Source organism: Primulina tabacum, chromosome 5 (assembly GCF_025594145.1).
Source record: "Primulina tabacum isolate GXHZ01 chromosome 5, ASM2559414v2, whole genome shotgun sequence".
NCBI lineage: Eukaryota > Viridiplantae > Streptophyta > Magnoliopsida > Lamiales > Gesneriaceae > Primulina > Primulina tabacum.
Window position 1 is genome coordinate 14,379,735 of NC_134554.1, and position 12,572 is coordinate 14,392,306.

General features: G+C 32.4%; 1 protein-coding gene across 1 annotated transcript; it reads left to right on the plus strand.

Moving 5' to 3' along the window:
- The first annotated feature begins 8,293 nt into the window (after positions 1-8,293).
- Positions 8,294-12,320, plus strand: LOC142546896 (acireductone dioxygenase 2). Its single transcript, XM_075654861.1, has 7 exons — positions 8,294-8,433; positions 10,441-10,552; positions 10,847-10,941; positions 11,298-11,412; positions 11,500-11,624; positions 11,748-11,818; positions 11,976-12,320. The coding sequence occupies exons 1-7, from the start codon at positions 8,416-8,418 to the stop codon at positions 12,040-12,042; spliced, it is 603 nt and encodes a 200-aa protein (XP_075510976.1). The 5' UTR covers positions 8,294-8,415; the 3' UTR covers positions 12,043-12,320.
- The last annotated feature ends 252 nt before the right edge of the window (positions 12,321-12,572 follow it).

Consider the following 12,572-nt stretch of genomic DNA (forward strand, 5'->3'; position numbering starts at 1 on the left):
AAACAAATGAAATTTACTTTGTTTATAGGCTGTCTGCGGACTAGATCAGAAGATCCAAACTTAATTTTATATGACATGTGTCATAATATCATTCGGCTAGTTGGATTTCTCGGGATAATGTAATTTGAATAGATTGGGTTGTCCGTTCTAAATTCGATGGATCTCAACATGATGATCCTCAATTAATCACTTCTTTAATATTGCTTAAATAACAACTTTTTAACCATATCTTAACTAGTACTTCATTCTAATAAGAATTTGGGTCATTACATATCCAATGCTTCAATGTGTCAAGCCTAAATTTAATTTGAATTCATTACATTTTTTGTTAATTAATTGAGAATCTTGGTTTGCAATTCGTATATACAGTTTTCCAATGTTTTAATGTGTATTAAAGATTGAAGAACTCTTCTAGCCATTGTTTACATTTTTTGATACTTAATTGGGAATTGGGGACTAGAATAACATTGATTTCCAATGTTTCAACGTGCCTAACCTAAATTTGATTAGAATTCATTACTCAATTAAGAAAGAATCTTGGTTTTGAATTCTATTATACAGATTTCCAATGCTTTAATGTGTCTTAAAGATCGAAAAAATTCTTCTAGTTTTGATTGTTTACACAGCTGTTACTGCTTTTCAAATAAGATAATTTTAGCGTCAAATCTGAAAGTTAGATGGTTGGATTCAAATACCTATTTTATGTAAAGTCCACGGAAGAGTTTACGGTATCTGTCAATGACGAGGGTCCTTTGGTTGATATAATTTGTGATAAGGTAGTGTGCAATCAGAAGACAATAGATGTTGCATGAGACGCCTGCAAAAAAACCTGCACATCTCAGTAAACCGGACCACCCCAACCCCACCACCAAAAGGCTGTATTTTCTCTTCACCCCAATTCCGCTTTGGCAAGTTCTCCTCTGTGGGTGATGTGCATCTTCACTCTCTCCTATTACAACTAAATCGCGGCGCCACTTGAAAAGATGAAGTGTTTAATTGACACCGCCCGAGACATCGCAAAAGGAATCCGAGAATCGGGCCTCACACTTGGTGATTGAGTTGTCTTTGTAATCCCACTGATGGAGCTCATTTTGAAAAGACTTGATACACATAGCTACCTACTGACCATTGATAAACATAAAATGGAAAACAAGACGAACAGTGTAAAACAAATTATAACTGAATCTATTCTTTATAACACCTAGCTACCTAATGTCCATTGATAAACATGGAATGAACAATGCAAAACATATTACAACTGAATCTAAAGCAGGATTGACAAGTATCCTCACCTTTCAGATATGCTTGAACCCAAAAACCGATCAACATATATGGAAATCAGTGGCCAGAGTCACAAATTCAGAAAATTACACACGATTCTTATTTTGATCGAGAGTTTAGCTTCTAACACAAATTGTTGTCTACATATCAAATAAGCTAAACAACAAAATAAATTCGGGCATATAAAATTTCATATGTTCCGAAAATCATGAAAAATTCCAATCAAATACACCCAAGCATAAACCAATTACAAAACATAAAAAAATCCTATAATTTCCACGTGTTCATCCAACCAAAATACCAATAGAATTGACACAATACCAGCGAAGAGGACCGATGCCGCGTACACCGGGTGCCCTCTCTCCCAATAACTAGGTGTGTTCTATGATGTGTGAATAAAAGAGACACAAAGCACAGAGATGAAGATCTAGGAAATAAGGACGATTAATAAAAAATTCTCTTTCTTATATAGCATACAGATAGTACTGGCTCATTATATATAACGAGTTTAATTTTTTATAATCAAAATTCGTTAAGTATTTTGGTTGCATAGTGTCACGGACTTGACCCTTTCTAAGTTCATGTGTGGCCATTTCCCCTCGACTATGTCCTTTCGAGTAACTTGCAAAGCAACCTTAAAAAAATGATTCTGGATGTTAAGTGTACGAAAAAAAAAATGAGATGGAGAAATTGCCGAGAGATGAAGTGAACAATTGGTTGATTTGAAGAACGAATTGTTGGTTTAAAATCAGCTCCTATAACTCTATATACATAAGTTCCTCGTGTTCTAGGATTTTGCACACTATTCTATACAATGGAGTATACTAGAACTTGCTACAGATTTACATCCTATAATGTACAAAATTGTTGTAGAATTGTCTAGGCCATCATCCATGTCTACACATTCTTCTTGATTGCTCCGAAAGTTTCTAGACCTTTTATTTTCCACAACATTCTAGATCTTTCACATAGATCTAGAATGTTCAAGTATCGTCTACAACATTTTACTCTCTTCAACATGAAACTAGAACATTTATGTCTCATTCACAATCTTCTAGATCCTTCTGAACAAATTTAGAACCTTCGCGACTTGTCTAAAATGTTCTAGGTCATTCTGCACGGACCTAGATCCTTCAAGCTCATTCTCAACTTCTCTAGAATATTCCATTGCCTTCGAGGGTATGCTAGAGTACTCAAGAAGGTTCCGGATGCTGCTAAACTTCTCTAACAGCTTCCTCCTCCAACTTCCTTGCGTATTGCTCGTCAAAATAGTCAGGTTGTGTCACTAAAGTCTTCATGAAATTTTTCCACCAAATACAATAAAAGAACATGTGCACTGCCGCTAAATCTTGCTTGCCAAGCATGATCGAGTGATCTCTTTAGCATAAAATTTGAGGAAATGATTGTAATTTCAGTTTTATTTTTCCATATATAAATATATAATATACCTGCTTGTACGGTCTTTATTTTTTCGTGAATTTATTTATATTCAAATTTAGATATTATCCTGATTCATTCAGCAATTTGAATTGATTATTTTTGTACGAGTGTCATATCATAATTATATCGAGGACTAGACATCAATTTGAATTGATGAAAAAAAACAAGAGACTACCATACCAAAAAGTTTTAATTTTATATTTAATAATAGCAATTGATTAGTGCATTGGCACACACGTTACATGTTTGTACAATTTTTTAATTAATTTGAATTGTATTCAAAAATGAATAATATCATAATTATAAATACTATGAAAATGTCATATTGCAATTTGAAATGACTATATTCAAACCAAAAAACTCATGTGATACAAATCATTTATTCGACCTTGATCCATTAAAAAATATTATATTTTATGCAAAAAATATTTTCATTGTAAATATAGTTCGAGTTGATTCGTATAACAGATATAGATATGTGATACCGTCTCACATGTTTGGGCAAATAAATAAATAAATATGGTTTCTCCTAAATCAAGCACAAAGAAGAGAGCATAATATCAAACAATTAACTTTCGCACTTTTTGAGCTTTTCCCAATTTTCTTGGTTTAGGTTTTTTTTTTTTTTTTTTTTTTCCATTCACAAAACTTTTTAATTTTTTTTTTTCCTTTTGCCTTAGCCATTTGGATAATCTTTTTCACGTAAGGAATTTTCCTTTTCTTTTTCATCGATTTTTTCGAGCTCAACAAGATATAATAATATTAAGTGCATCAAATGAGATTTAATTTAGGCTCGTGAGGGTAGGTATAATGAGTTTGCACAAAAAATATCGAATGTGTGTCGAAAAATATGCAATGCATACACCATTCTTTTTGAATTTAGCTCAACTTGAGCACTAAAGATTAACATATCATATGATAAGTTTGAAAGGCTCGAACAGTCAAAAAATCATCTAAATCAACTTTAAATAAAGTTCATTAACTATAATTTTCATCTCAAAGTGCCCTCAAATTAGGTTCTAGAATAACTCAAAAACTCTCAAGATTAGTAATGTTAATGAGCCGAGTTTAGGAAAAGTCTGACTAAACTCGAGACCCGACCCCGTCTAGTATTGGACCCTTCACGCCCATCCCATGAACCCGACGAGTCTGGACCTGCTGCCGAAGTTATATATATATATTTTTTAAATACAAAAGTGAAAATTAATTAATCATTAACTTTAATTTTAAAATATATATTAATAATTTTAATTTTTATTAACAAAAAATATAGCGAATGTTTTGGTCATTGGCGAAACGGACAAAAATTCCATTACGTAATAACGTGGACGAGTGGGAATCCGAGAATCTTTGGTTTGATTTAACGGTAATTTGTAGAAAAATACACCTGCCAATGATTTTTTTAAGATTCCGTACACATAAGTTTTTTTTTTGTATTTTAATACCTGACAAAAAACAAACTTAGTTTTTACTACATGTTTCATGTATTTTTACCTTTTTACCCTTTTTACTTAATAAAAAATTATATAAATCCTTTTTTTGTTAGCCATCTTCTCTTTCCACTCACCATTCCCGATGTATTTGGACCACATATACATTGAATTAAAATATTTTTTTATTTAAAAAAACAATTCACAACTAATCATTGAACTTTTTGAAATACTTAATTTTACTTGCGAAATACTTAATTTCAATTTTAAAATACTTGATTTAGTAAATGACATACTCGTAATGTGTATTAAAATATTTGATATTCGAATATGCAACGCAAGTTGACCAAGTGCTCGTATTTCCTTCCAATATCCATTTGGATGACATGTTCATTTCATTTAATTATTTTTTTATTTTAAAAAACAAAACAAATTCGCAACTAAGCATTGAACTTTTTCAAGTACTTAGTTTTACTTGCGAAATACCTAATTGCAGTTTTAAAATACTTGATTTGGTAAATGAGATACTCAGAATGAGTATTAAAATACTGGATATTCAAATATGCAACGCAAGTTCACCAAGTGCTCGTATTTCCATCCAAAATCTATTTAGATAACTTGTTCATTTCATTTAATTATTTTTTTATTTTAAAAAAAACAAATTCGCAACTAAGCATTGAAATTTTTTAAATAATTAGTTTTACTTGCGAAATACCTAATTTAAATTTCAAAATACTTGATTTAGTAAATGAAATACTCATAATGAGTATTAAAATACTGGATATTCGAATATGCAACGTAAGTTCACGAAGTGCTCGCATTTCCATCCAAGATGCATTTGGATGACATGTTCATTTCATTTAATTATTTTTTTATTGTTAAAAAACAAATTCGTAACTAAGCATTGAACTTTTTCAAGTACTTACTTTTATTTGCAAAATACCTAATTTAAATTTCAAAATACTTGATTTAGTAAATGAAATACTCAGAATGAGTATTAAAATACTGGATATTCGAATATGCAACGTAAGTTCACGAAGTGCTCGCATTTACATCCAAGATGCATTTGGATGACATGTTCATTTCATTTAATTATTTTTTTTATTTAAAAAAAACACATTCTCAACTAAGTATAGAACATTTTGAAGTACTTACTTTTACTTGCGAAATATCTAATTTCAATTTTAAAATACTTGATTTGATAAATGAGATACTTAGAATGGGTATTAAAATACTGGATATTAGAATATGCAACGTAAGTTCACCAAGTGCTCGCATTTCTATCCAAGATACATTTGGATGACATGTTAATTTCATTTAATTGTTTTTTTATTGTTAAAAAAACAAATTCGCAACTAAACATTGAACTTTTTCAAGTACTTAGTTTTACTTGCGAAAGACCTAATTTCAGTTTTAAAATCTTTGATTTGATAAATGAGATACTCATAATGAGTATTAAAATACTGGATATTTGAATATGCAACGTAAGTTTACCAAGTGCTCGTGTTTCCATCCAAGATGCATTTGGATGACATGTTTGAGGACTTTTTAGCAGCCACAAAGCATTGAAAGAGAAAAAAAGCTTGGAGCGAAGATTTGAAGATTTCCGGACAATGTTTTTCGAGCGAATAACCCGTGATAGGAACGAGTAGCATAATACGTGGATTTACAATTTACATAGAAATATGAAGTCGGATACACGTCGATAGTCATAGTCCAGTAGGTCGAAAGCTAGGGGATTTAATAAAACGACATGCAATTCACCCTTGACAAATAATTAAAGAGATTTAATTACTTCACTGAGTTGAATTAGTTTGGCATAGCTTGAGAGGGCATGTTCAATTGGATATGAAATCTCGTCGAAAGCATAGATCATTGTCGAACGAATTAAGTAGATTAAGGAGGGATAGGTGAACCGAGATTTTCAACAAATTCATTTCTCATTGAACTTTAATCAATCATTCTAGCTTATTTATTTCATCATTCAATCCTTGAACCATTTCATTGAGTTTTTATTTAATAATCGTAGTAGTAAACAATCATCTGAAGTATCGCTGCTAAAAATTGAATAACTGAGAATAATAATTGAGAAATACAATCCTTAGATGAACGATACTCGTACTCTTGTACACTATATTATTACTTGACATCGTGCACTTGCTATTATTTCGAGCTTGAATATTATTGATTTTTACTAAGAATTTTACAATGAAAGTTTTGCTCGATCACTAAGCATGGAACATTTTGAAGTACTTACTTTTACTTGCGAAATACATAATTTTAATTTTAAAATACTTGATTTGGTAAATGAGATACTCATAATATGTGATAGAATACTGGATATTCGAATATGCAACGTAAATTCAGTCATGGTTGGTTTTCCAACTAAGATTCATTAGAATACTTATTCATGTCTTTTAAAGAAATGAACACAGTTCATTAGTGATCGTGGAGTAAGAGTAAGTTGTTTGTAGATCAAAATAAGCACTTACTTTTAACAAAAATATAGTAGCATACTTGTCCCGGAGTAAAAGTAAGTTCTTTCTTTGTATACCGAAATAAATTGTTATTTTTATTTCATGAGGAGTGATGAACAATGTATTTGTTAAAATTTCAATTGCATTGTAATTGCATCATAATGCATATTAGAAATATCAAGTATTTTATTACCTATTCTGAGTATCTCATTTATGAAATCAAGTATTTTGAAACTGAAATTAGGTACTTATCAAGTAAACTAAGTACTTTAAAAGTTTCATGTTTAGTTGGGAATTTGATATTTTTTTACAAAATTGATATCACACGAGAAGAATATGTCGTCCAAATGCATCTTCTAAGGAAAGACCAACACTTGGTGAACTTACCTTGCATATTCGAATATCGAGTATTTTAATACATATTCTGAGTATTTCATTTACCAAATCAAGTATTTTAAAATTGAAATTAGGTGTTTCGCAAGTAAAACTAAGTACTTGAAAATGTTTAATGCTTAGTTACGAATTTGTTTTTTTTAACAATAAAAAAATAATTAAATGAAATGAACATGTCATCCAAATGCATCTTGGATGGAAATGCGAGAATTTGGTGAACTTACGTTGCATATTCTAGTATCCAGTATTTTAATATTCATTTTGAGTATTTCATTTATCAAATCAAGTATTTTAAAATTGAAGTATTTCGTAAGTAAAACTAAGTACTTCAAAAATTTCGATGCTTAGTTGTGAATTTAAAAATAAAAAATATTTAAATGAAATGTACATGTCATCCAAATGCATTTCGGATGGAAATGCGAGCATTTGGTGAACTTACGTTGCCTACTAGAATATCCGGTATTTTATTAACTTTTATGAGTATCTCATTTACCAAATCAAGTATTTTAAAACTGAAATTAGGTATTTCGCAAGTAAAACTAGGTACTTAAAAAATTTCAATGCTTAGTTGCGAATTTGTTTTTTTTTTAAAAAATAAAAAAAATAATTAAATGAAATGAACAAGTTATCTAAATAGATTTTGGATGGAAATACGAGCACTTGGTGAACTTCCGTTGCATATTCGAATATCCAGTATTTTAATACTCTTTCTGAGTATCTCATTTACCAAATCAAATATTTTAAAACTGCAATTAGATATTTCGCAAGTAAAACTAAGTACTTGAAAAAGTTCAATGCTTAGTTGCGAATTTGTTTTGTTTTTTAAAATAAAAAAATAATTAAATGAAATGAACATGTCATCCAAATGGATCTTGGAAGGAAATACGAGCACTTGGTGAACTTGCGTTGCATATTCAAATATCAAATATTTTAATACACATTACGAGTATGTCATTTACTAAATCAAGTATTTTAAAATTGAAATTAAGTATTTCGCAAGTAAAATTAAGTATTTCAAAAATTTCAATGATTAGTTGTGAATTGTTTTTTTAAATAAAAAAATATTTTAATTCAATGTATATGTGGTCCAAATACATCGGGAATGGTGAGTGGAAAAAGAAGATTGCTAACAAAAAAAAGATTTATATAATTTTTTATTAAGTAAAAAGGGTAAAAAGATAAAAATACATGAAACATGTACTAAAAACTAAGTTTGTGTTTTGTGTATTAAAATACAAAAAAAACACTGAATCTTAATAAAATCAGTGGCAGGTGACAATGACTGATTTTTCTACGGTCTAAATTCCAATCACTAGACCAAATATTATTCAGTGTTTCTTCAAAGACGCAGAAAATCGATTCACGCTAACAGCGCCTTCGGAGAAACCGAGGAAATGGGTTCCCTCAGCAAGGTTTTGTGTTTCTTCATCTTCTAGTTCTTGATTTCGCAATTTGATTTCGTTTTTGTGGTTGCTTGGAATCTTAATTAATTCGAGTGTTGTTCTAATTGGATCTGTTCTCGTAATTTTTTGTGTCGTTTTCGTTTTCTGTGGAATTATTTGTTTGTGAGATGATGATATTCGTACATGTGATTTTGAATTTCATTCGAAGCTAAAGTTAGACATTTTGCGTGAAGGTTGAATTTTTTTCCCCTGAGAAAAATATTTCCGCTGGTATCTTTTTTTGACCGACAGTGGCTTGAAATTTTGAGTTGATAACCGGATCGATATATATTTGTCACGGGGGTTGAGAATTTTTCGTGTATAGTACCTAAGAAAATGAGAAATTCAGGGAGGCGAAATTCAATTTAAAAAGGCCATGTTAAAAATTATTGAGAACTATAGGATTTTATAATAATTATGAGCATGGTTATTCTAGGTTACAGTTCGTTTGAATTAGATTGGTCTGGGAAAGCGTACGAGTTCTGTTTTATTTTCGTATTATGGTGGGGTGGCTTTCTTGAAATATACAGGTTCTATGGATTTTCATTTTTGACTTAATTATACTCTAGCAATTGAATGATTAGTTCGACAAGCGGGAGTAGGGAGGGTTTTGTATTCGGATTATTCTTGTGGAGTTCACTGGTTCAAAACTTGCTGAATCAAGGTCTACAGGCAACATGGAACACTTGAAACAGGCTAAAACTTGTATGACGGCCCTTAGCATGATTATGAGCAAATTCCTTTTGACTAAGCTTAGCACCCAAGACTTAATAATATCTCCCACAAGACTTTGAAGCAAATCCCCTTAGGAGCAATTGGTGACCTTGGTTTGACCATCACCTTGTGTATGATTATCTGAACTCATATCCATGCTGCTGTTTACCGATTGCCAAAGAGATGTTCACTAATGACTCGAGGAATAAGAATGTCGAGTAGAAACAACGGATGTAGGAATACATGGAAACTATACTCATTGGAAAATAGTTCAGTCGCTTGAATTTATGGATAATGCGAAATCTTCTGGAGCTGATCAACTACTACAAAAATAGTCATATCCCTTTTGTGTACGTGGTAGACCAAGAACAAAATCCATCTAATGTCGGTCCATGTTTGCATTATAGTCGTTCATCAGAAGTGTGGTCTTCGGACGTTTGGCGAACCCCGAAACACTCAACTTATCTTTCAAAATATTAGTGGAGTGTCGACCAAGAGTATGATGTGTGTATCAAGTGAACAGTTCTATCTCAACCATTAATATCTTTTCATAATTTGCGTTCATTGGTTACAATTTATAAAAATAGCTGGTTGTTGACTTGTCGGAAAAGAGAAAATCATCATGAGACAAGTACTCAAAATGAACACCTCTAATAACTTCTTGGATCTGAGAGAAAAACAGATCAGTGCAGCGGTGCTTAATTTGGTTGGGCAGCTGGTAGGTTTTTCAATGGACGAAGCATAATCCTTTTGCTTTCGAACAAACGTTGTAGGCGTTATCCTTTATATTGTGGTTGGCATGTCGATCCTGTTGCCATGGTTGGCCCAATCAAAGACAGCATTCATCCATAGGAGTGATATCAAAATAAATTTGATCCTGATATACATCTTCTACTGAAAAAAAAAAGATTGTCAGATGAGACATTTGAAATTTCTGATCCTTGTTCTAACCAAGCAAGATTGTAAGGAGTCGGATGGCACTCTGCCACCATCACAAGATTTAGGACAACCTCTTCAGAAACTACTACCTTCCAACTCTTCGGCTCAATAATAAGATGACATCTTTACTGCTTGTTAAAACACCAAATCGTTGTGGGTTTTGTAGTTTCAGTGTGAATGAATTTGCCGATGGGGTTGTTAAAAAGCTTTCCAACTGTTAATGTGATGCTTGATTTCCTTTGCGTGGTTTTGTTGAATTTGGTGTCGATAACTGAGACAGAATCCAAAATGAAATTCACTGCCAACAAATTTCTTTACTTGCAGGATGACAGAGCAGAGGTTATTCAGGCATGGTACATGGATGACAGCGATCAAGATCAGAGACTTCCCCATCACCGGGAACCTAAAGAATTCGTCTCATTTGAAAAGCTTGATGGTACATCTGATTCCTAGAAGTCGTGCTATCTTTGTTCTACAACTTGTTATTTTGTTGGTTATTATGTGAACTTAGAGATCCTTGGTGTCGAGCATGTGCTGCTACCCGGTTTCTCCCAAATGGCTTTAGAAAGTTATTTGTTTGATTGATAATGGCAGGGCCGGCCTAATGCATGCAAAAAAAAAACCTGATGAATGTTATATACCTTCCCTTAAAGGCAACTGAATGGGTGAATAATTTCTTCGTAATTCTTGGTTATGAGATCGGATTTGAACCTTATTGCAATTATTTTAGAGATTGGAGTGCTCAGTTGGAGGTTAGATGCTGACAACTATGAAACTGATCCAGAGTTGAAAAAAATTCGCGAAGCACGTGGATATTCCTACATGGTATGGAAATTTGTTAAGTAATAAGACGTTGTCATATATAGGCTTTTAGATATGGCCTTTCTGTCAAAACAGTTATTTTCTTTGTAATAAACATCTGGTCGTGTTTGGGTAAAATGTTTTGGTTTGGGGGAAGTGTTGTCAAGTTTGGATTTCAAATAACACCTTTTTTGGGATCCGTTAATTATCAATACATGAGTTTGAATTGAGAGGGAGTGAATTTGAAACTCACCTCGATCAAGATCATTTGAATAAATCAGATATATTTAAAATCACGGATTTAAAATGTTTGATTTGATTTCAAATGATTCGAATTTCGCATACACTGTTAATATATTTCAAGTTATTATCTTCTTCAGGACTTTTGTGAGGTTTGCCCAGAAAAGCTTCCCAATTATGAGGAGAAGATCAAGAACTTCTATGAAGAACATCTTCACACGGATGAAGAGATCCGCTATTGTGTTGCAGGGAGTGGTAGTTTCACATGACTAACTTGGCTTGATTATTCTTCTGATCTTACGAAAGATCTTTGTTACTAAACAGTTTTGTGTTTTTGCGAAGGCTATTTTGATGTTCGTGATCGTGATGAAGCTTGGATCCGCGTCTGGGTGAAGAAAGGGGCGATGATTGTCCTGCCAGCTGGTATTTATCATCGTTTCACCCTCGACTCAGACAACTATATCAAGGTATTTTTTAGTTGAGGCACCACCATTAACATTATCAGTAACTATGTGCTTTTGTGTTGATCTTCCACCTGTCGTTCATATTATTTAAAACTGAGCCTTTTGACCTTACATCGTCGCATACAGGCAATGCGACTCTTTGTTGGTGATCCCATATGGACCCCATTTAATCGTCCTCATGATCATCTTCCTGCAAGGTATCTCAATACTAAAACACATCAGCTTCCTGCAAACCTCGTACGCCTTTGTAGCTTAGAGATCATCTTCCCAATTATTTAAACCAATTAATCAAAATCCAAATCGACCACTAAAATTTGTTGATTAGATCTAACACCAGAATGTTGTCTCCCGCAGGACACAATATATTGAATCTTTCCTGCAGAAGAAAGATGCTGGAGAAACGGTTGATGCTGCAGCTTAAAGCACATCTAGATGTTGATAAAATTCAGCCAACTGTCAGCCACCATCGGTTTGGTCTTTTATGGTTATCCTGTAATATAATCCCCTGTCCAATAATGAACCTAAAATATTGCAATAGACTGTTTGATCAAGGCTTGCAAGTGTGTATCTTCGAACCTTTTTAAGTTATAAATGTGTCGAATCTGTTGGTTAATATCTAGAGATTTCTGGCTGTCTTTGCTTGGCTTCAATACTAAGACGCGTCTTGTTATAACTGATGATATATTGTTTTTCTGTTCATCTTTTTCCCAACCTCAATCCCTAGCTAAACTGCAATCCCTCAGCGCGAAAACAGCCTATCTTCGAGCATATTTGGATGGGATTATATACATGGCGCAAATCATTTTTATACTTGTAATGGGATTTGTAATCTTTCTATCCAAGGTGAAAGCCTAAATCTTTTGATGCTCTATGATTTTATGTTTTTTTAGACTTCTCACGATGAGGTTTGGTGCAATTCAGATTTGTCCATTTCCGGGGGTTTTAGACCTT

Excerpts from the sequence above, each read along its gene's own strand:
- LOC142546896 (XM_075654861.1), top strand. Across the intron at positions 11,413-11,499 it reads CTATTGTGTTGCAGGGAGTG|GCTATTTTGATGTTCGTGAT; the intron begins GTAGTTTCACAT and ends GTTTTTGCGAAG. Across the intron at positions 11,625-11,747 it reads ACTCAGACAACTATATCAAG|GCAATGCGACTCTTTGTTGG; the intron begins GTATTTTTTAGT and ends CGTCGCATACAG.